This window comes from Bombus terrestris, chromosome 2 (genome assembly GCF_910591885.1).
Source record: "Bombus terrestris chromosome 2, iyBomTerr1.2, whole genome shotgun sequence".
Classification (NCBI taxonomy): Eukaryota; Metazoa; Arthropoda; class Insecta; order Hymenoptera; family Apidae; genus Bombus; species Bombus terrestris.
In genome coordinates, this window is record NC_063270.1 from 703,579 (window position 1) to 729,562 (window position 25,984).

Consider the following 25,984-nt stretch of genomic DNA (forward strand, 5'->3'; position numbering starts at 1 on the left):
TTCCAGCCCCATTATCAATTCTTTTTATCAGCGGAATAGTCGAGAGTTTCAAATCAAAAAAATCGCCGACGATCTCCAACTGGTTCCGCGTTCGCCTATTAGTCACCTAAAGAAGGTGGTGCTGACCAATATAGAAACGAAGGGGCTTGTAATATTTGTAGACTTCTTTCGGTAATTATATCGAACGACTAGGATTATAGTGGCAGAATCTTTGAAGGCGGCGCATGAAATATTTAAATGCTACTTCGAGGGTATATATGTTATAGAAAATGAGATGAGTGTAATTTTTGAAGGCTTGTTCTGAATATGTTTTAAGAATGAACGTGTTCCTTTTATAGGGTTTCTTTTTTATTTGCGATCAATTTATTTGTTGGATTTGAAAAGGGAAAGAAATGTTTGATGTTCACGTAACTGGAATACTGGTTTTTGATAAATTGTCTATTTGTAATCAGGAAGATGACACTTGTTCAGTCTTGTGTACCATTCGGGATAGAAACTTTTGCAGTTCTGAGAATTACAAAATGGAACTATAACATGCTGTACTTTCCGTAAAAATATTTACTATCGGTCTGGCCATGAACATCTTTTTCTACTGATTTTATGATTCACATAGTAAGCTATAATTATATAATAGACTATCCTTTTTTACTCATATTAATTTAATTTGCTATAGCATACGAGAATCTGAAGTATTTTGCGATTTATCTGTGATCTGCTCATGAATATTGCTTTTTACTGATTCCATCGTTTGCATCAGCTACGCGTTAAGTTACTGCGCGTTACGTATGTACCATCCATATCAAATTAACTATTAACAGAGGGAAAGAAGTCTTTCATTGCATCTACCACGAAGGAATAAACTACTGATTATTATTATTATCGGCTACAATACATAATACATTCCGCAAAATAAAACAGTAGAAAAGAAAGCAAAATCGCCGTTCTTTTCGGTAAGTCGGTGCATGTAGCGGAGCTCGTCAACAATCCCTCGTTAAGAAGGAGACGTTCAAATCACGGCGTTAATCAGCTTGCATTACCAGCGGCGTGTCGCCGGATCAAGAGAGCAAGACGGAACGAAAGAGCCGTTGTCACATCGGGGTACGTTTCTCGCGAGTGGAACCCGAGATCAAAGTGGTGTGGCTTCGTGGGAAGGTGGCTGGATTCGAAGCGGGGGCGGAATCGGAAGAGTGGCTACTTCGTGTCTGCTCGAGACTTGAAGAGGGCGTCGCAAGCAGAAAAGTCAGTGGGGGAAAGAAAGGCACTGCGAGGATAGAATGAACGATCCATCCACTCGACCGTGCTCCTGGGAACGTTCTCAATCCTTCGCTTCCACTCGAGCGTCCGCGTACGAGAATCAAATTGCGATCCTTTGCGACACACGAGCGAAAGTTATCCAGACGTAGCCGTTTGTCGAGTTTCATAATTTTCCTCGACTTCTGTTCGGGATTTCCATCGTCGTCTCGCGTCCAGGCAATCTACGTGTCGAGACGATGCAAAAAACTGTAAAGCATTCAGCGAAGATATACGAAAAATTTACAACAATCACTCGTACAAGACGCACAACGAATATTCAACAGCGCATCAACAGGTGGTCATCCGCCGGTTTTTTCTCTTTCCCTTTCTCTTTACGCCTCTCACGGTAATCTCTGTGTTCGAAAAGATCCTTGGGATCTTATACTTTGTTTCATCTCGCGATTTCAGAATCGGCTGGGAATATTTTCGTAATTTTCTTTTGATAGACTAATGAAATTGATAATAACGTATTCGACTATGATTTCACACCGAGTGGTAAATATAATAAAAGAAAGATCAGTATATAAAAAATATGTACTGATCTGATATGTATCACTTAGTCTACTAATTCAAAACATCTTATATTAGAGTCGTAACATCGTTTTACTTATTCTAGGTAAAAAGAATGTACCAATAGTGTGCTCATGAATGCGTTCTAGTAAAGTAATATAAATGTAGTTCGACATATTATTCGGAATGATATTTTGCAATATTCATGTCATATAATCACCATTCTTTGGCCAGATTTTTCGATGCCAAATTATAGAGTCGAGAAACGGAAGGTCGGATACTTTCCTCGTTGAAAGTAACTGTCATGCCTTTCAAAGCAACTATACCTTTTATACAAAGGTATCGGCTCCTAAGCGGGCCCAAAATGTAGAAAAGAAGAATTTTCAACGAGCCATAGGGTAGTTCACAGGGGCACGCAGAACGTTTGATCCTGCCGATCGTCGGTGTGTCTCGCGGAGAAAAAATATTGAAGCGAGGATGCGAGAAAGCGCCGAGTCAGGATCACGCGGCTATCGAGTTATTTCAGCGGCGAGATAAGCGTTATCCGAGCCGACCATCCCCTGCGGCTATGAATATTAACGAATTCCGGTGTACCGGGACGGGTAAGACTTGAAAGGGATCGACTGGACTACGGTTGGTGTGTGCGTGACAATCCAGGAATGAAATTAATTTTCCACCCTCACGACGTATTGTTGTAATGCTTTATTCCGGGAATAAATTATTTATCGGGAGTCAAGCGACGAAAAAGCCAATGGAAAATTACTATGTTTTGCTCTTCTTTCTCATCTCTCTGTCTCTCGCTCTCTCTCTCTTTCTCTCTTCCTTTTCTTTCTGTTATCATGAATAGATCGTTAAATTCTAGGTTTTTAACTAAATTCTTCAGTTCGTTCGATTATAAATCATTGTTCACGCACTGTTATTTTTTCAGAATTACAGATAAGAGTGATTAGCAGTCTTAAAATTAGATAAATTTTCACCTATTAAATAATTGACGAACATTATTACGTTCACTAATATATTTATATATTCGCAGGATTGGAATTTAAATAAACACAAGTGTTCATTTTTTTATTGTTTTTTAAAATAATTGATCCTAATAGCTTTCTAATGACTATATTTAAAATATCAAGTTATTTTAAATTAAACAAGGGATATATTTTTAAAGCCGAATATTTGTAAATTAGTTATAACAGCCATTTACAAAGCTAAATATTTTAATTATACATTCTACAAATTCAGATTTTTATGAATTAATAAATGTTACAATTCTTATCGAAGCAATCGATAGAAATACATTTAATATAATTTTCTCCTTCAAAAACATTCGTATCAGCATATTTTTCTGATTGAGATGATATTTAATCGTACGGTCGGTTCAGCCTCCTATGGAGTTTTTCGTAAATCATATTTGAGATTCGCCAGTTCAAGAAGTTTGCCGGCAAATCAGATAGAGAAGAGAGGAAGAGGGCGGAATATAGCTGGCGAAAGAGAGAGGCCAGATTGGATTTCTCCGCGTAGCAGCTCGTTCTGTACTCTGTGTCGGACAGCGGACAATTATTCCGCCGCTAATTGAGTTACGTCGCGGCCTAAATGCCCGATGAATATTCATATCCTTGCTCGTGCTATCCTGCGCGCATCCCTCTCTTCTCCTCTTCTCTCATCCCTGTCCTTCTGCCCCTTCCGCTTGGCCGCCGCCCGCGGCAAGAAAAAGTTGTCGCGAGTTAAAAATGTAATGAAATTAGAAAATTACGTCCGCTCATCATTCCGAGCGAATGCTACGAATTTCCGTTTTCGTTTCTTTCCATCCTTTCCGTGTTGTAACTCAGTTGCCTCTCTTCCCTTATAATTCTTCCTCGTTCTCCTTTGCCCGAGAATGGAGCGAAAATTTTAAATTACATTCCTTGGACTTTTATACGAGATTTTTATAGATGTTTGGGGTTTGTAATATATTGCATGATACGAATGATGTACGAATGTATCAGAAAAGATATAAATTGTTTTGCTTATCCTGATGGATCTGAAATACTTCGGTTATACAGAATTCATGAATCGGCTTGGAAAAAGGGAAATTACTCGTTTTGGACAGATACCTATTCCCTTTTTCAATACTATGTTTTTAAATGAATTTCTAAAGATATATGCGTAGAATATTCATTCGTTATGGAATAACAGTATATATATAATATAATATATATATATATATATATATATATATATAACAGTATATATATAACTTAAATGCACAGGTTATAGATTTCTCTAAAACATTCATTTCGATAAATTTATTTTCACTTGCAGATAGTCACATTCAATTATTTCCTATGAATTCATACATACCATCCGAAAACTAACATTTCTCAAATTAATACTCAAGAGAGACATCTTTAAAACTGTCTTCGTCTCTCACCATCCAAACTTTCATCTCAATTTCTCATCTCTTCGCCGGAGACTGATACACTTTTCACCAACGTTCCAAACAATCCGTCCAATTTCAAACGTCATCACCTCTTGCTTATCTACAGATGACCAACCACCGTTCTTCATAGTTTTAACCAATCCTCTTCAAGAATAAGTTCGTTCATTCTCCCCGAGTGTCTTTCGTGGCTAGAGATTAATTACACGTTGAATGAAATTTCGAGAGAATGAGGATATTTCGTGAGCGACGATTATGCATGCGGACCATAATTTTGTCGTTAGAGCGTCGAGGTAACGGAATTGTTATCGCTTGCTAAGAATCGGTAGCAATGGATCAGCCAGATTTTTCTGGTCGTTTTTCCGGCTGGAATCGACCGGCCGCTTTTTTTTTCTTCCACTCGGTTCCGCGCGGCTCTGTTCGCCTGCAGCGGACGGACGAGGTGACTTAGAGAGATTGTGATTTGCATAATGCAATTCAACGGGATCCCGTTTCAAGGAAAAGTCAAGAAGAACAGGGCAATTACAATGAAACTCCATGGGACGCGGTGGCTTTCACGGGCTTGCTACCGACCACCTAGACGATGTCGACTTTATAAATATTCAGCCGGTCATTAAAACGAGCAAGACAGAACCAGGAAGGAGAACGCCGAGCAGGAAGGGGTTTCCGAATGGAGAAAAAAGTAGAAACAGTTTATAAAAAAGATGCTAGCTCGACGCTGTGTCGAGCGTTATTACGCGGTCTTGCGAATTTTTGTAATTCGATTCAAAATGCCGTTCCGATAATGACCACTGTTTTGTATTGCTTCTAGCGGGCTTACGTTCTTTGCGTTGCTTGTTATCTGCGCACTAAGAAATCGTGTATGCGCTGCAGACTGTCTTTGTTGCATTGCAATTGGCAATAAGAGTTTTACATCGGAGTTACAGTCTCTTTTTATTACAATCACTTTTATCAGTTAATTATTTTGAGAAAATTTTTAGAATTACATTGTAGTCAGAGGTCTTAGAAACATATAACCACACAATTCTACCTACCTTTTCCCTTGTTTTAAGAAACGTTACAAGGATCTGATTCAATATTCGATTCTTGTTAGTGGAATTGGCAAAGAGGGTTTAATTAAAATTTTAATTCGCTGATAACGATGCCACGGGCTTTCGTTAAGGGCAAACCGAGAAAGACAAAGGACTTTTAATTAAGGAACGAATTCCACGCAATTAATACATAACTGTATCTTTCTTAACTCTCTACACTCACCTCAAGACTCTTTCCAATTATCTTTGCCATTTACCATGTACAATACACGTTTTTCACAAAAATGTATCACGTCTGAGCGAACGGTTGGCGTGGCCACTTAGCAGGCGTCGAAAATCCGGTAGATACCAGGGCGAAGTAGTCCATGAGGCGAGGAAATCCAGACGGTAAATCGAAAATAGGAGCGAGAAAGAAAGGTTGAGTGGGACGGAAAGGATCGACGAAAAACGGGAGATCGAAGAACTGGCTGGTACGGGGTGGGTGATTGTCTTCGCCTTGGAAAGAGAAAAGCGGATTAAGGCGGTTGGTTAAAGAGCAGTTACCATATAGTTGAGCAACGAAGCAACGGGTTAAAGCAGAGGGAAAGAAAGAAAGAGAGTGAGAGAGAGAGGAAGAGGGAGAATCAGAAGAAGGGAGTGCTTGAGGTTGGAAGGAAGGTGGAAAAGGAGATGGTTTCTTGAATCGTGTCGGTAGAAGCTACGCGAAGTTACTTCCACCTCTGACTACATCCATAACTAGCTTCAGTTTCAAGGCAAGGAAGGTAGCTCTCCACGAATAGGTATATGGCTGCCACCGTCGTTGCCGCTACCATCGCCACTGTTACTGCAATAGTAGAAACTGTCGAGTTAAGTAACTGCCGGTACTTACAGTAACTTCGCGCGCAATGAAACCGCCTACATAAATACACCTAATACACTTGCCTCCTTTCTCTTACCCTCCCTCTTTCCAACCACCCACTACCCTTCTGTTACCTATCCAGTCGTGTTCGTTCACAACGTGCATGATATACTCTATACCCGTTCGTTGCGGTAAATTCCCTCGGTGCCTCTACCATTGCCTTTTGCCACAATACGACGTTGCATGCTTTCTGTCGGATAGTTACCTTTCATAGTTTAATGCTTTGTTTTTATCATTCCAGATTTCGGCGTAAATTTCAAATTGATATTAGGTTGACAATAAGAGATTCGTGCGGTGGTGTTGAGTTAATTGTTGAGGATTATTTAATCTATGCTGCTGTTATGTAGTTTTGGGGCTTGTAGTTGAGAGATTATAGTTGATCCGTAATTATCAAAATTCGTACAAATTTCTATATTTTATGTAAAAAGATTTTAGATCGCTGATAACTCGTCAGTGATTCAAACTTTTCCTGCTCAAGGCGCTGTTAGTGTGTCAGTATTTCTTCAACGTGATCAAAAGAAAGACACGAGCCTACTTAACAATGAGCCATCGGTTGAATTAAAAAATAAATGAAATGAATATTTCAAATTTACAATTTATATGAGAGGTACATCTAACTACAGGCGTTAAGTGTCATTCGGAGAAAGTATTTGAATATTTTAGGAACAGTTTGGTGAACTACCGTTTTAGACAATGATTCCAAAATAAAATTTTCTAATAATCGTTCGTTCGTTCTAGATCGAAAAGGTGCGAAGCATGTGGTTGAAGTACCACAAATCATCGAAGGCTTATATTTTCGGCTCCAATAACAAAGCAATTTAAGATTTTAAGTTTTAAGAACTACGAGGTAACAAATGCGTGCTTGGCACGATTCAAGGATCACAGAAATTATCCGTTTTCGAATGTTTCTCTATTAATTCAGAGCTCGACGTTCTACTGAATCTTGGACCGAATGTTCCGTTCAGAAGTTTCAGTAATTCCCATTCTGAAACTAATCTCACTCTGAAAGAAGTACTATAGGTACAAATAGCAGTGCGAGAACACCAATAAGGATTTGAGGTCAGTTTCTTTCGCTTCGGAATTAAGGTCATGTACAGTATCTTCACATTGTAAGAAAAAGTAGTGTGGCAGCACTCGACAAGCCAAATACCACTACTCGATACTAACTGGTGTCGGACGACGGCAGCGCAATGGTTAACGTCTTGGGTTGCAAATGTTCGGAACCCGGGTTCGAATCCCGGCGACCGGAGTCCGATATTACTTCCACGCACCAAAAAAGCGGAGGGAAAATCAGCAGTACTGCGGCAGCGACATCTACAGCCCCCAGTGACAATTACAGCGGACCAGTGTAGTAGTTGGGCCCTGGTCCGTTGTAATTGTCACTGGAGACTGTAGATGTCGCTGCCGAAGGATTGCTGATCTTTCCTCCGTTTTTTTGGTGCGTGGAAGTAATATCGGACTCCGGTCGCCGGGATTCGAACCCGGGTTCCGAACGTTCGCAACCTAAGACATTAACCACTTTTTTTTTCATCTTTATTTATTAATTCCAGGTTTTTTACATATTTTTTCACATGATTTTTTTCCAGAATAAATGCTGAATTCTAATTGTAGGGTGGTACAGGCAAAAGTACCGATACGCGACGGTACGACGTAGCCATGCATTATTACACTTTTTTTTTTTTTTTTAAGATTATTATTGTGCTTTAAATTTAAGCCGCTGTTGTATAATATTTAATACTGTATAATATTTGTTTATCTATTTACATATTTACATATTTACACTTTATTCGGTGAGCGTTGCCGTTCTGTGGCTCTTTATCTTGTTGTTTTTGTTATGGGTTCCGTATCCACCAATATTTTTTTGTGTTTTTTCTGTGTTTGTCTTCTGTATCCTTTTGGGGGAGGGCCATGTTGTATCTCCACCTAGTGTCTGCAGTACGGCCATCTAGGTTTTCCTCGTATTGTATAGATTTCATTCCTATTTTCCTTTGCATATGGTAAATTATAGGGATGTTGTTTTGGTCTTGGAGATAGTTTCTTTCATCTAGGTATAGAAAGGCTTCGGGGTTGGATGTAGCCTGTTAACAGAGTGTTTTTGAAGTATGCGTCGTTTGCGAATAAGCAGCCGAAGATTAGGCTGTTTTCTTTGATCTTCGCGGCTTGCGCGAAGTGGTTTCTTGTTAGTTTTAGGATGTGACAGTCGATGCGGTGGATGTTGGCTAAGTCGTATATTTTTTTGTTTTTTACGTATTTTCTGTATCCGCTGTGTTCTGATCTGTAAATGCTCAGGCAAGCTCTGATGCATTTTCTTTCAAATATGCAAATTTTTTCCATTACTGACGCTGGTATGTTGTACCATATTGGACAGCCGTAGGTTATAATGGGTCTTATTAGCGTTTGGTAGCACATGATTTTTACTTTGCTATCGAGATGTCTGGAATAAAACAGCCTTTTTGTATTCCGAAAAGCTTTGCTGGCTTTGGAGAGTTGGATTTCGATGTGTTGCTTGTAGTTTAATTTCTCATCTATATTTACTCCTAGGTATTTTACGCAATTTTTGTGTGGTATGAGGTTCTCTTCGTTTGCTTTTTCTTTTAGGTGGAATTTCCTGACGTGTTCCCTTTCTGCTGGGCCGATTTTGCTTGTCATGGGTCTGAATAGAATGGTTTTGCGTTTGCTTGCGTTGATTTTTAGTTTCTATGTATGATAGTAATCGCTGATTTTGTTAAAGAGTTCTTGCAGTTCTGTTCTTATCGTTTTGGTTTTGCGGCCTGTTACGTAGATGATTAGGTCATCCGCGAAGGCTATGGAGCGTTTATGTGTGGATGTGTTGAGGTTAAAGAGGTTTAGTAAGTCGTTATTGTAGATGCTGAAGAGTAGCGGGGAATTTACTGTTCCTTGTTGCAGGCCGTTTTCTATGGAGAATTCTTTGCTTGATGTGTACGAGCCGTCGGTCATTATAAAAGTTTTGTTTGTTATCATGTCCCAGACTATTTTAATTAGGTATTCAGGGAAGTTCTTTTTAATCATTTTATAAATGAGCCCTGGGATCCAGACTGTGTCGAAGGCTTTTTCGAGGTCTATTAGGCAGGCGGCTACTCGTTGATTTGCGTTAAGTGCCCAGCAGATATCCGACGTAAGTTTGTTTATTGCGTGAATTGTGGAGTGTTTGTGACGGAAGCCGAATTGGTTTTCCGGGATTACCTTATTTTTTGAGCAGAAGGCTGCTAGGAGGTTGTTTATGATCATTTCGTATACTTTGCTTATGTTGGGGAGGAGGCTTATGTGTCGTAGGTTTGCAGGTGATGAACCGTCTTTATTTTTTTTTGTAATGGCTATGAGTTTGGCTTTTTTCCATTTTTTGGGGAAGTACGTGTTGTTTAGTGCGTTATTAAACAGTACTGTGTAGTACCATTTTATTTTGTTTGGTAAGCGTTTGAGCGAGATGTTTGGGATGCCATCGAAGCCGGCGGATTTTTTGTTGTTTAGCGTGGAGAAGATTGTACTTAGTTGATTGAAGTTTGTAAAGTAGTTTATTTCTGGGTCGGGCTGTTTGGGGTCGTCCGATGTGTTTTCGTTTGAGAATGTGCAGACTGTTTTGTTTAGCGCTATGTCTTGTTCTATTTTATTTTTTAGTTTGTTTGTTTCGGCGATGATAATTCTGTTTAATTGTTCTCGGCCCATGTGTTCGTTTTGTGTGTGAGTTTTGGCAAAGTGGGTGCCGATAATGTCTAGTTTTTCCGTTGTTTTTGATATTATGAAGTTGCCCTCTGTGTCTTTGTTGGTGTTGTGTATCTCGATGCCTGCTTCTTGGATGAGGGAGGCTTTTTCTGGTTTCAGTTTGAGGGGCGGGATGGAGTTTTGTTCCTTTGGTCTGAAAATTTGATTTATCTGCGGGAACATGCTAGCAGAGTCTTTTTTGGAGATATTTTTTATTTTATTTGTCCAGTATTGATTTATAGAGTTTGCGAATTCTTGTTTTAGTTGTGATTTTATTTCGTGTAGCAGGTACTTTAGGAATTCTATGTCTTCTCTTTTGTCGTAAGAGTAGTTGTGTCTTAGGTTGTTTAATTTAGATAGTAAGTAGCTTTTATCTCGTTGTAGTTTTTTTATTTTATAGTTTACATATGGCTCGCAGGAGTCTTTTTTTAACGTCGGTACGGATTCTTGTAGGGCGATTTGTATATGTTTTTTTATTTCGTCTATGAACGAGTCGATTTGTCTGTCTGTTAGGTTGACATTGTTATGGATTTTTAGGTCGCAGTTTTGTTCGAGTAGATTTTGGAACTTTTTCCAGTCTGTCTTTTTGTAGTTGTACCTGGGTGTTTCGGTCTGTGTTTCAACGACGTTAACCACTGCGCTGCCGTCGTCCGACACTAGTTAGTGTCGAGTGGTGGTATTTGGCTTGTCGAGTGCCGCCACAGTAGAAATTTCGCTTTGGTCCTGTTCGAAATTCAGTGTTTATTACGAACCTGAAAATATTGTTTATATAGTTACATATCCGAGGACAATTATTCGAACGAATAATATTTTATTGCTAATTTACATTTACATTTTTCTACTTAGCGGAATGAAGATAACGTGAAAGGAAGTAAACGAAACGTTGAAGGTAGAACGAAAAGAGAAAACTGTCTTTGTTTTAATAATGTCTGCATCAAAGTCTGCGATGAGCACTTGAAGATTAAAAAGTGTCTACATAACCATCCCTTCGCGAGGGGGATGAAGATTCTTTCCATTCACATTTAGTGAACTTAAAGTAAAATTCCTTTTCTTAGCCTATAATTTTTCCTGCCGCTTCAGAGCTCGTTATCTGTGACAAAGACTCCATTCGACTAAAGGTGATAAAAAATCTCATTATCTCAGCGTAAAGATTACGCTGCAGATTTATTATGACGTTATCCTTCTATCGTAGTACGCTGTACTTGTCGTTCATTTTCTTCGCTGTAACGCAGCTAACATAGCCGTCTGCCTCCTTTAAATTGATCAAATTAAAATTCTATCGATCATAAATTTATACACGTTACGGTTAAATTGTCTCTTACCTCCACATAAAATCATATCAATTAAAAACCTTCCATTTCCTCATTTATAAACAAATATTCGTCTTTTCAGGCAAACGCAAAACGTTCATATATATATGTTGCAGCTAAAGACATAATTAGAATAAATTTTCAATACCCTATTTTTTTCTAAAGCAAGGATTAACAACTCAAAATTAATCTCTTTTTTTCAAGCTTCAACTTCTGAAAGAAAGACCTGTAACCTTTGAACAAAGTAGAACATTACGCGGCCCATCTTAAAGCAGCGACATCGCCGCTAAACTCTCCGCTTTCACTTTGATAGACATTATCCCAGCCGCCCTCGTAACATTTGAGGTCAACCCCTGACGAGTCCAAATAAAGTACCACTTTAACCTTAGCATAACTTTGTTCTCGTCATCCCTGCGGTTCCTTCGCAATCGCGAAAGTCTACTTACACATAAATTACCGGAGGAAAAAGATATTTCCGCAGCTGGCGTAATAAAAGGCTCAACTGATAGATAATCCATAAATTCGTTACAGAAATTTTCTGTGTCAATTGCACGTTCGAAGCAACTCTATTCTTCGTTTATCGCTTTTGATTCACAATGTTTCCCATGTGTAATACTGTCACCGAAAATGGCCCGTTTCTGGGCATCGCTGTGCCTCTTAATCATCGCCCTTAGGAGATGGTACATCCTCGGATGTGAGACGTTAGCATTCAGATAAACGCGGCTTCACCTGATTTCACCGCGGATTCTCTTCCGCCTCATCCGTCTCGGCTGGTCTTATATAACGAGAGCTCTTTTCCGCGCAGTAGAGAGGGTATGACAAACAAATGCACCGCGTCAGCCCGGCGTGACACTCTTCCGTGGTTGGTTTGCCTCGAAAAAGGGGGAAGTAAAGCAGCGAAGGGTGGTTAAGGCGGGGAAGCCCCGCAAGCTAGACGAGTAGAAAAGCGAAGGATCGTAGAAGCCGTGCTCAAGTAGACAAGGGACACGTCAGCCGCCATCCTTCTACTCAGCCTTTTATAGATTATTCACGTACAATGGTCGAGTGACAAGTGGTGGGCCATGCCGCTCGCTGAATCTGCGACCCTCCTTTATCCCAGCCACTAACGGAAATCTCGATTTTTTTTGTACATAGCAACTAATAGTCCAAAGTGACCTTTCTTTCAGTGACGACTTTGTGAAGTAATTTGTCTGTGGAATTAGTTTTCCGATGTTAATGGGAAAGTTAAGTTTTGGAATTGACACTTTCTTTTGTTTTAAAGCTATGCTATAATATTGATAATTAATTTTTATATAATATCTACTTTTTTATATACGTGCTCCACGCGAATTCTCATAAAAGTTTCCTTCTTCGATTGTGTGATTTTTAAATTGTTCCTCGATGGTCTTCTTTCTTTCATATCTAAGTCTTTGGCATTAAGTAAAGTCAAAACGAAGCGACACAATGTTTTACATTACACATATATATTTACGTATATATTACGACACATATATTTTTTATTAACTATCAAGTTTCTCAAATCTACGACCAAAACCTTCATAAATCAGCTCCAACTTAAGTGTCCAATTAAAACACTGTAATATTAAAAACCGTCTTAGATCGAATACGCCACAAGAAACGGTATTTCATAATCTCCATCTCTACCTTGCATGGCTACGCTAAGGAAGCACAACCGAACGTTCAGGATGACTCTATAAGGAATCTGAAATCTTCTTAGCATACGATCTCGTCTGGCGGTGCGCGAGGGTATGACACGTTGAAACGTATTCTGTCGCGTATTGTCACTTTAGAATTCTACGAAGAACAGATGCGGCGCATATCAAATTACGAGATCGATGAATGTTTCGCGTGATATCGCGGATATGGGCTATACTGGTGATTTCCGCGGCGCGCATCGTCGTAAACACGAAGTCGTAAAACGCGGGCCGAGTAACGGCGGGGCAAGAGGGGAGGATTGAAAACGCATGTAAATGCATGCTGTCGTCGATGTTGGGCGGTCAGTGTTTTTCCCTCGGTATTCGGTATCGCACTGTTTGGTGTTTTAATGTTGATTGGACGACTGCCGATTCAGCCGGCGTTCGTTTGCCACGATTGTTGTTTCCACACGCGCCGGCCGCGGTCGGGCGAGAATTTTCAAAATTCTGTACCGCGTACATACACGTGCTAGGGCACACGTAACCATAGGCGGATAAATCGTCAGCGAAATCGCGAACGTGGATGGGTTTATTCCATTTCGGCAGGTAATACGACGTCCCGAGGTTCTTCCGGGACGATGGCGAATCATACTGATACAGACGATTCTCGTGAAGTAATGCGATGACTGCGGATCTCTCGGTTCTGCTTGGTTATAGACAATTTTGTAATCATTAATCCTTTGAGTACAAAGCGGAGCGTAAATCAGCACTTCGCATTGATTTCGTCTTATTTACAATCGAAATGATTGTTACTAAGATACCATTATCTATCATTTTATGTCGCAGCAGCGGTTTTTGTGAGCAGATATATTTGTTCTGTACTCATTAACGATCGCTGACTTATGTTTTTTAATAGTTAAAGTAAGGCCAGTCAGGATAATTATCAGCGACTCTGGGGAAAAGAGGTTTTCTAGTAACATAAAATGACGTTTAATATGACGTTTATATTGTAATATCGTATCAATATTGATATAAGTTTGTAATAAATAGATATGTGGACAACTTAACATTATTCATATGGTAGTTGTAGTGTGAAAAGCAGAATTAAATTTGAAAAATGCATCGTTCTATATATAATTGGTGAAAGGATGTTTCTTTTTATTACGATCAAAGTTATACTTTATGCATTTTGGTTTTAGTCTCGAACTTTGAAAACTGTGAGTGGTATTCGTATAAATTTATGTTATTCTCTGTTATTGCTTCGTTAAATGGCTGTTAAATTATTTACGACATATTTAATACACGTATAATATAATAAGCATTTAGTTATTTTAAATGATAATGGTTGTATTTCTGGCAAAATGTAATTAATTTCGACAATTATGTGAAACCCTCGTATCAAGTTTTCCATACTTTAAAGTTGCTATTTTATCGCCAGAGATATTGTAATCAGCAGGTCATTCAATTTTATACCAGGAATTTATCAAGCATGAAAAGAGTATCGTTCTAAATAAATCAAATTAATAATTTCTGCATACAGCTCGTGGTACAAAGCCGTGTAAATTGAGATCAGCAATTTCAGCTGAACGTAATTATGCTGCAATCTCTGGCATTTAATAATTTTTAATAATTTCTATATCAAATTTATTTTATCATAATCAAAAATGTACAACCATTTATAATATATACTACGATTACAATATTCTACTCTATTTTATTTTCTACCTCTAGAGCTATAAATTTTATTTTTCACAAATCTACATCTATTAAAACGTGCGAATGACGCGCCAGCTGTACTTGACTATAAATTCTACTGTTTCTACTCACATTTACTTTATTACCACTAATAGATTTATTACTTGATAGAGGTGACAGGTATACGGGCACGTATTGTTATTATAAGGAGGACTCCATAGAAGCTATAAAGCTGTCGTGTTGCAATTGAATAGTAGAGATATATGTGTATGCGGTATGAGTCTAAGTAAACACTTGAATATGAAAGCCAGTTCGGCTACAGTGTGTACACACGCGGAAATTTTGATGGAGGAACGTTTGCTTAAACAATCTTTTTAGTGCGTCAACAGATTTCATCAGTATATTTGGATTTCGAATAGAGATCTTCCTGGGCAACAAATCACGTTTCCACCAGTGAAATATCACTCAGTGTTGCAATTGTTTTGTGGGTTTGGTACTAATTTATAAAACAAGGATTGTAGCTCTAATTCAATAATATAATCAAAAGATTCACTCGTATTGACGCATACAATTTTCTCCGTGGCTTCCATTCACTTTTACTCATAACAAACAAATGCTTACAATTCTAATTAAAATATATACCGACGTTGATTTACTTGACAGGAACTTGAATACTCCTGTTCCGTAATCCCTTTATTTCGACAGAACGTCAGAATTTCCAGTTAATCACAATTTAGTATAAAGAACAATAATAGTAGCTATATCACGATTCTAGACTCGACATCGAATCGAAAACGTTATCCGCCTTTCAAACAGTCTGCGTAAATCAAGTTGTGCCGGGCAACCGCTTGAGCGTGACATTCGATTCCGCAAACAACCCGGAGAATCTGGCAATTTCGGCAATCCACCATACTGTAGCCTGTAACTCGTAAATCCCCATAAACGAGGTACAAAAATAGTGGAAGTTCGCGCGACACCGACTCCACGGGGGCAGCACTTCGCGCGTTTCAAGTGTTTCGTGTATCGCGTGCTTGAGGTATACACACGTGCGATTCCATTGCTCGTTCCATGCACGAAAAGTCGGCCAACCGCTGACGAAGAAGCTCGCCAACGGCGGAACTGAAATAAGGGGTTGGATCCATCAAAAATTCAATCCGCTGGAGTATTCGCGGTTCCCTTCGTGAAGGGTTCAAGAGAAAAAAGAAAGAGTCGCATGAAACGTTTCATAGAATCCTTGAGACGATGTGAATTCACGTCAGGCATAGCGTGGGAGATTGTTCTTTGCAAGAAAAAAAAAGAAGGACCTTTAGCTTTCAAAAAGTACGAAATGTTTTTAACCCCTTGCTGTAGAATATATCGTTTACAGGCTAAACATTAAAAACGCAAGTTACAGTATTGTAGACCAAAATTAATAAATACGAATGAAACTTACGAATCATTTATATTGGTTTAAAAACAGAATAAGAATATAGAAAAAATGAGGGTAAGATATAAGAATAAGAAAAAGAAATCAAGAAACCTCACTGAAGAATATTCTTTAAAAATTAAATAAAATTCTAGAATACGTTTAAAGGGAGCTAAAAATAAAGTAATATAAAATTCCGAGCAATTTCTTTAGTTTCTAGAACTAGAAATTCTAGAGTTCACCCCTCAACACCTAAATATATCGTGCGTTAATTTTTCAAAGTAGAATATATTCCGGAAACTTTTTTTGCGCCCACTCACAATTCCACATCTTCAGAAAAAAGGACGAGGACAAATGAAACATAGCACCTGATAAATAGTACTGTGTTGCAAACAACGCTATCCCATTTCACTCGGCCAAACTTTCTATTCTTGAAGCAGAAAAACACGTTCTGAGGTTAAAGAAACGCGGCGAGACGAGTCGGAGGAATTGGCGCATTCGGTTCTTGAAGCATGTGTGGCCCATAAATAACATGTAAATATTTTCAATAACTGCGCAGCCAGCCCTAGCATGAAAAATGCAAACCGCTTTGCGTCCGGTCGCTCGCCGCGCTATCGTGCCGTATGTACCGGCTTCTCCAACCCCGTACAAACCACTCCAGATCGGCGGCCATCCCCTGCCACCCTTCTCGCGGCTCCTACGTTCTCCTCGGTAAACTATCTTTTAATATATCTGTATGTACACTGTGTCCCGCGTAAAATTTATGACGCCGGACGCCGACCGATATTTGTTTCACTCGAGTGCTCGACTTCGTCCCTCGTTCCACCTTCCCGCGATCACTTTAAATCCTCGCACCGTGTTATATGCATGTCGCGTGGTCGCTATGGAAAAAGAGCCGCTTAATGGAACAATTTGGAATAATTTGAGAATACGAATTAATCGCGAACTTCGAATTGTTTCGGGACAACCACTGTCAGGTGCGACGTTGGTATTAATCCTTGAAAGTGAGATGAATTAGGGCACAGCAGTATTGGATAGTTAAGCGACACAAATTCATAAAATGATTTGACCCAAATAAAAAATCCTTAATATCTTATTTCCATGGCTGTGCTTTATTTTACTGGATTTTTCCTGCATCCAGATAGTTTACAAATGTCCTGCAATTTTACTTTTTCCTTTGGAAAATATCGATCACGAGTAATAAATGTCTAATTTTTAATTCCTCTCTATTTTTTTCAAACCTAATTCAGAAAACAGAAATTTATTCATTACATCTTTTAAAATAAAGTAATTTGATATATAAATTATTTATTCGATTTATATGTACCACACAATTTATGTTAGCAAAACGCATATGTACCATTGAGTTAACTCGAAAGCATCGGGAATTTAATGTAAAGCAAGGCGACGCAAGTTATGAAGTATAGGGGCATAGTAGCAAAGATGTTTAAACATGAGAACTTGATGATTAAGCGAGGTTGGTCTTTGTACGGATTTTGAGACTTATTTGAAACTTGAAAAGTTATTTGATGCGTGTAAAGATAATCCAGAAGTTTTAACTCGTGTAGTAGTTAACTTCCGTAAATTGTTTGAAGCTTCCACTGTTCCTTGTAGTGTTATTTATGTATGCTTCGTTTTGTATTACAGAGGCTTTGGATTCATCACGTTCGCAGATCCCGCGAGTGTAGACAAAGTGCTGGCACAGGGTAATCACGAGTTAGACGGCAAGAAAGTAAGTATTTTAGCAAATTTATACCTGTCTTTTAAATACATTATTCATTAAAACCATAATTTCTCCTCAATTCATATAGATAAAATATTATGCAATTTTTATACTATAGATAAATCTTGATAAATACAATATAAAATAAAACCAAAATGATTATATTTGATAATAATAACAGCAATGAAGGCAATAATAGTTCCAATAAAAATTCTATTATTTCCACAATATTCTCTACACTCGAGAATTTTCCTTACAAAGCATGCGCGATTGTTATTTCTATCTCCACTTCATTTACGTATAAAGTATCTAATTCCAAATACCGATTACGATCTCTTCGAATCACCATCATGTGAAATTAAGAATCAATAGCCTTTTGACTACTTTCACATAGCAACACGGTAATTATCGAAGGCAGGGAAATCGTAGGAAGAAGCTGGCTACGTTTTCGTGGTGGCATTCCATAACGTACTAATTACAGGATCGTTAGTTCACCGTACGTAATGACCACTTAAGGTCATTGGCATCCATTCGCGATGTTGTGAGACAGAAAAAAAGGTAATGAGAGTCAGCACGAGAGACTCGGTTGGTCAAACGAAGACGCATCGATCGTTCGTTACACGAAGACACGAAAAAAATCGGTTTGAACGAGAGCGTCGCGATCGAATGTATGTCGCGAAAGCAATTAACTATCGCCGAGTTCTTGATCAAGATAATTGATACAGTACGGACTGGGTTAATTGATCGCGCTGATAGATAAATATTGCCCGTGTCTGGATTCCTGCGGTCGGCATTTGTCTCCGTCTGATGGTTCAAGAAATTGATTGGTTATTGGAACTACGTTCCAGAGAACGCGGAGACGCTAGGTGGGAAATGTATATATTTAGCAAGCAAATTTAATTGATGTCTTGTTGAAAAATTATGAAATATAAAAGGAGAGTTGTCAGGCACTACAAAGTCATATTTAAGAAAATACGAATTAGATGATTATTATATTTTATTTCTGTAAATTTATGTTTGATGTGGAAGTAATCCTGAGTTTTAAATTTTGCGTGTTGAATTATGAAAGACTGCAACTGACGTGATTAAATTAAATTAGATTTTATAAACTAATCAAGTAAAATTGTCTAATTTATATTTTATAGTAATTCAATATTTCAAATAATTTGTTCATATTGCCCACTGTCATAATTTAATAATAATCTGAACAGAACCGTGTAAATTATAGGTATTAATACCCAGTAAATTCATAAAGACACGCAATTATGCATAATACATTCACCAGTTATAATACTCCAATCGACGTTCACAATTCTATCCTGATTAAAACCGAAATTCTATTTTCACCGTGTGAAAATTATACTGCGTAAATTCATTTAACAAACATATTCTTGGATTCGCATACTTAAAGTTTTCGATTATCTATCGCTTTCCCATAATATGAAAGTACTCGGCAGTCCGATGATAACCGATTCTGGAAATTCATTGTGGCGAAGTGAACCAGCAAGATTGACGAATCATACGAATTTCGTGAATTCGTTGATAATTCGGGTGAACGGCGGGCACGAAAGGAAACGTGAGAGGGCGTTTTCCACAGGGTGAAACTTTCAGTGGCTCGTTTCACGCGCGCTTAGACAATTACCAGTGGCGAATCAGGGAACGGCACGCGCCGTTGCGCCGTCGCATTGACCGGAACGATGCTTTTGGCAGAGATTAATCGTTCCACGCCACGACGTGTCACCGTTTGGCAAATACGTTTCTGTCGTGGCCGGTTCTGAGGAGACAATACGTAGCTGGGAATAATATCGTAAGGCGGCTAAAGGGAATAGAGGAGGAGGGCAGACAGAGAGAAATAGTTGCGGACATTAGCTGTCCACAGGAGCATAAGTACGACGACCGTGCGGCCGCTTCCGTAAGTACTCCGAATACGTATTAACCGTAGCGCGCGGCTGCGTTCCTCTACCCGAGGTATATCCAGACTCACATAAATTTCGTGTAATTCGCTCGCCTAATGCAAATTGCGAGCGCACTGCGCCGGTGTCTAACACCTCCTCGATAGTACACGAGGAACGAGATAGCGACGTGCACGAGACCGACTCTGCCGCATCCTATTAAGGTTTCCGTCGTCCCTTCTTCCCCACCTCATCCCACTGTCTTTATCTCCTGTCGTATCTGTTTTGTCCGTTTCTTTCTTGCGGTTTTCTTACGTAGCTCAAGCTGGAAATCGAGGCTGAGATGTAAAGAGAGTTTGCTCGAGTAAAATGTATAACGTACACACAATGTATATCGTCTTTTTAGTTAAGGTAGTTTTTAACTTGAATTTCATCTAGTTGGATCAGATTGTTACCGTTTAATTGAAAAAATGAGAAAGAAAAGCAACAGTAGTTCTCTCTTTCTGTTTCTTCGTACCTGATAACGTTTAAGGAAATACGGTACATGCTATTTTATTCTTTTGATTTATTTTTGCACAAAGAATCACCTGTGTATTTTTACATCGTATAAATGTAGATAAGAAACGACTGGTTCCTCGAATCGTTAATATAAGCTATCAATACATTGTTCAAGTCTTGTACCATTCGATTGATAAATAAAGCAACGAACATGACCGATAAAATGACTCTTCTCGTTAATTTCCCATTCGACTAAATCTTCCTAAACATTAAAACAATAATCTTAAACGCAAATCATAAACTTGTCTCTATTCTCGTCCCATCGATTTGCCATCTCTTTCATTTCTTGCTTTTCCTCTCCTACCTTTCGCGCTTGTCATTCTTCGCGGGCAAGACGAAACAAGAAGCAAAGAAGAGAGAAATGGTCGAGAGTGCGCGTCGCTCTCGTCCACTGACAAGCTTCGTAACATTAATTAGCGGATCGTTCTTCTCCGGTCGCGTTAATGAACGCTCTCGTGTAATTCTGAAGAGGTCCTTGGCTCGCGTTGTGCGCGAGAGAAAATAAACGAAACAAAGCTGAGATAGGGCAGAACTGTTCGGGGGGCGTGGACCGGAAGTCGCGACGACGCTTCCATCACGGGATCCCCCCGCTTGCCTGGCAGCGTGTCGACGCATCCGCCGGATGAAATTCGTCGCGCGGCCTTGTCGAGGGCTCGATCGCGCGCGCCAGACCTGACTATACATATACCGTTCACGACTACCTACTTTGCTGACTTTCATCCGTTTTATATTTCACTCGAGGACACTTTCCCCGTTCATTTCTTATTATCTTCGCCCCGGCGCTACTTCCCGACCTCTTTCTGAATTATGAAAGTGATGAAGTGTCTGTGCATTCGATGGCGATACGGGAAAATACATAGATTCGTTGAAACCAGGAAATTTGTACATCGGAATAATAAAAAGAATAAAATCTTGTGTTTTTCAAACCAGTTTCTTTTATTAGTCTATAAATGAGCAAATAATTAGTTTAAGTAAAGGTTGAGTTGTGAAAATGGCGATATGTGATTATTGACTAGATCGACTGATGGAAAAGGTTTTTCTTTGTTACAACGTCATTCTGTTCCTTCCAAGTTATTTCTTATTCTCTTCATTCATATCTCAGAAGAATATGAATGTTCACTTGAACACCACGATCTAGTGAAAAATTTTACAAGCTCCTACATTTATGTATCTTTAACTATAAAAGAAGTAACAAACAAATATATATCATAAAACTTGACTGTTTATTTATATTATACATTATTCCAAGATCTCACAACACCGTAATACGTCGATAAATATCAGAAACTAATCGCTTCAACAAACTTCTCCTCTTCTCCACAAAATTCGAAATACCCTATCAATATCCCCTCGAAAAACTGGCGCGTTACATTCAAGCCATTTCCACTGCTATTTCGTGCAGTTTGCCGAATTAAAGCGATTCAATGGGCACCGAATGATAAACGATGATCCATCGAATTATCACGGACGAGCAGAAGACGACACAGCGACAGGAACGAAGGGAGGCATTTTTGTCGTGCGATTTTAGGGATGCGTGTCAGCAACAGACGAACAGGACGTTTAATATTATTGAAAATCACCGGGAACGCACGCAAGAGCGATTTTGCGAATCGATACTCGCCGTTCCTCTCTATTTGTCCCGCGAGACAATGATTTCGCAAGCTGCCGTGTAAGCACCCGCAACGTGGTACCTACGCTTGGACAAAATGGTCGTTAGATTGCGCTTAATCGGTTCTGGATCCTGATTAAAAAATATATGGATCGCACGTGCCGTAACCGTGCAGCCTCGTTTGCTTTCTGTTTAATCACGCTACGTGAATCAGCAATAGTTAAATCAATCATAGCTGCGTACGTGAGAGGACGTGATAGTACACGAAAACGATTCGACCTAATTTTTTTTTTTTTTTTTTTGTTTATCGATGATACTGTTTTCTTTTTTGGTTATTTATCTTGTGTGCAGAACATTCTATATTTTATTTCCTTTTTTAGTAGGTTTCGCGAATTTTTTATTTTTCAATGGGTGCTTCGAAGCTACCATTTTTCATACTGCCAATCGGATATGCTATTTTTGAAAAGTATCTGCGTTGTATTGGTCGTTTCGTACCCGATATATAAACTACCTGCAAAACTTACTCCGAATTTTGCAGTACTTCTCACGTTTTCGTAATCAGTAACGTAACTATATTAATACTTTTCTATAGAACCGTGGCTTAGTAAGAAAGAAAGCGTATTTTACATGGTAGAATTGGAAGAAATGGAATGAAATAGAATGTCGTGTTCGGGTCGACGTAGAAACCATGTAAAAGGTTGAACTCGAGAAATTGCACTGTCACGGAAGTCTCTCAGTAATGCACAGTTTTCTTGGTTCGGATATCGGTTTGTGTTGATACACGTTGCGCAAACGAATATTGTGGGATAAAAAGTCGTTCCCGCTTTGCAGCCACCTTTGGGTTTTGTCTCGTGATGCGAATATTCCGTGATATACGTGACGATACGTGTTGCCGTGCAATTATATTTGTTACTCCGAAACGAGGTTCGAGGAAGGGAAACCAGGACCGTATATCGTGTGTGTAGAAGTGTGACGACACATGTAGAGTGTCACGAATGAACTTGTCTCGTCGTGTTACGCACAATGTCACGTGTCATGCTCTTTTCATGTCTCGCGATACTCAACGCGGGACGCGATTATTGGCTACATTATATTCCGCGTACCGTGCAAAAACTGTGCCTCGATGAAATGTTTCTCAGTGAAATTAACGGTAGTTAGAATCAGCGCGGGTATTTATTTCGTGTAGAAACTATTACTCGTTATCGTTTAGTGGGAAAATGTAGATTATTTTTGAAATTAATCTTTCCTCCATATAATCTTTGTGGTGCTGTTTGCGAATTTTTTTATAGATTCAACGATATGAGAAATTTCTCGAGGGAATAGAAATTTTACTAAAATACTGCGTAACATTCTGAATCGGTCTTCTCGATGGGCTAGCTGCATAGACTCCTGGCGCTTGAATTTTCGATCTGATGCGCGTGAATACCGTCGATTTCTGAGAACGTGACACTTCAAAAGGGCTGTCGATATTCTCTCTTGACCAGATTTTTACGTTTACGATACGTTCGAGCTCAAATTCTGTTCTAAAGAATATTGTAACGAAAAGATTTTTATTCGAAATTCAAGGGAAACGTGTTAGCATGATACGAAGCATTTTTTGCTACTTCCCTTAATACATATTTATCACCAACGTAACGTTAAATTTAATATGATACATTTTAAATGATAGTATTAAAAATATAAAAATTTACGCCGCTATTTCGTACACGATTTGATTGAAGTAATAAAACGCGTGTGAATTGATCACGAAGATGAAAATGAAAAAGGGCGGCAATGAAATTGTCAAAGCTCTTTAGAAATGTTTGTATAGCCCGCATCCCCGGATATTCTGAGTGGAAGTATTTCAGAGATACACCATTTACAAGGTGATCCTTCTCCCGCTTCCTCTTCTCCAGTTTCACGAATAAATGGTGTAGCTACTAGCGCAGAAGAATGTAGGATTAACCCCTTTGACTCACTTTTCACGTAACGGCCGTGCTCCAAAAGAGAGCATCGTGAAGAAACGAAGGAAAAAGCGAGATCGATAGGTGATGTATATGTAACATACGTGACTACGGTCGAAAGTACTCTCGATCGGTTCTCGTCGAGTTTCACCCATCGAGTACGTGCGACTCTTGTTACCGCGTTTGACGATTTGAAATTAGCTTGTTCGGAGACTTTGTGAAGAATTGGATGTTGTAATTTGCCGCTTTTATCCTCGTGAGAATTTTGAAAAATAATTTTCGGTGTTCTAAACAATAAAAGTTCTCATATTGATGTTTTTATCATTAGCATATGCTGTGAAATAATCTAACGGGAGAGTTTTATATAATTCTGGTGAGCTACAGAAGCTAAAGACGATCGAAGACTGGAAAGCAAAAAGGTTCGTGCTAGGAGTTAGCAGTTTTCTTAGTGAATACCGTCGAATAATTTTCGTTCGAATCGGCATCACAGAGAAGTTGATTTCGCAATTGACCGCGCAATCTGGACAAAGTCCAGAAACGTATCGTGATTTTATTACCATCGTGGGTATTCAACCGGTGACTATTCTCACCGGATGAACGAGAAAAGAGGAATGGTGTTTCACGTTTTCGTTCGAGCGTGTTTCTTCTTGCGCCTGATATTCCTTAAACCCTTTACGTACACTTTGAGCATCCATTGCTAGTGGCTCGGAAAATGGTGAAAAATAAGCAGCGTCGCTCATCCACGGAATAATTTATTTGGAGAGCCTGAAGCCACTAAGCCCTGCGGAAATTGTCTGCAGTCCTTTACAAAACTCCAGCCACCCCTGATTCTTCTTTTCCCCCTTGAACCTCCGTTTCTCTTCTATCCCTCCCTTTTTTACCCCCATCCTAACCCTATCCGCTTCCTCCTCCACGTTCTAGCGTACACTTCTACGCGTTTCTTTCTTCTTTTCTCTCTCCTTCGTCGAGTGAGTCAACAATACGAGAAGCGTCCATTGTCGAATGCTTTTAAATTTGAAATACAAACCGTCTGCCTTACCACCCTCCCCCTTTCGGCCGTCTCACCCAGCACCACCCATCGCCCCTTCCTCTGCAACCTATCAACGTCATCGTGCATGCGCATCTTCTATCCAAAGGCTTTCTCACTTGCATTTTTTTCTTCGTTCTCGATTTCAAACTTTCCACCGCGCGTCGCTCTTTCTCGCTTTCTCCCGTGTGCTCTCTTTCTCGTTTTCCTCTCGAGTCCCTTTACGGTTGGTAGTTCTTAAGTTTTTGTCTTCTCCGTCCCTCCCGGCTCTTCACGGTGTCCTGTGTATTTCTGTTTTTCGCCGAGCGAAAGAGGAATTCCGTGGAAAAATTGTCGCTACACACGACCGAGAACGTTCCGCCGATGAATCCCGCCTTGTTTTTCTTTCTTTTTAATCGGACAAGTGATTTAATCGCCGACCGAGCGTGGAAATCCATCGTTACATTTATGTCAGGACTTCGAGATTGTTTTCCGTTGCGGAATACAAGAATTTCCGAATATGCGAAACGAATGTGATCAACATCTGTGTTATAATAATCTGATCTTGAACACGCGAGGTGTAATTAAAACTCTGCTATAATAATCAGTTTCATGTCTTTCCTGTAATCTTTTAATCTTTTAACAAACAAAACAACAGCAACGATAATAACAGCTCTCTTTTAGCAAACCGCTCTGAAAATCTTGTAACGATTCATCGTTGAACGATACATTCGTTGCAGAATGATCTCGTTAATGCCCGGCAGCGAATCCCGAAGATACATTTCCCGGCCTTTCGAGCAACTTCCGCTTATCACGGCCGCGAATTAAACTGCGAAACAGAAGATCCCTAGCATCTGTTGCTAGCGCGGTTTAATTCGTTCCCTCCGCGCATTTCGCGGCCAGCATTGTACGGTCGCTGTAATCACAACGAAAACAAGTCGAAACTAGAACGGGCGGTATCTCGCCAGTTGCAGAATGAAATTACGGAAAAATTGGCATGCATACGTGCAGTTAGAAGGTACGGGATCGCCGCTTGGCCACATGATTTACTCTAATTGTTAAGCATCAGTTTGTTCGAGAAGTCTCACTTACATCCAACTTGAAACTCGTTGTTGCGTTTTCGTTTGTCCGTTTCGTTTTTCCTTCCCCGTTTTTACATTTTTTGCCTTCGCTCTTTCGCGTGCGTGGCATTTTTACGATAGAAAGTCCGCACAGATACGGCGAATGCAGATATACATATGTATATAACGGGACATTTTCTTTAGAATGCTGAGGATGCATACGAAGGTCTCCCGACTAAATCAAGAGGCGTCGCGTTTTATAACCGTTTATAAGCTCTCGGCG

At 39.4% G+C, this 25,984-nt stretch overlaps 1 protein-coding gene across 6 annotated transcripts in view; it reads left to right on the forward strand.

Annotated features, from left to right (window-relative positions):
* LOC100650714 (RNA-binding protein Musashi homolog Rbp6) overlaps positions 1-25,984 on the forward strand; it is a 777,530-nt gene that overhangs the window by 451,208 nt on the left and 300,338 nt on the right. For all 6 annotated transcript variants that reach the window (XM_048412611.1, XM_048412610.1, XM_048412616.1 and 3 more), the window contains exon 4: positions 17,557-17,641. In XM_048412611.1, the coding sequence (XP_048268568.1) occupies positions 17,557-17,641 (85 nt within the window). The remainder of the gene's footprint in view (positions 1-17,556; positions 17,642-25,984) is intronic.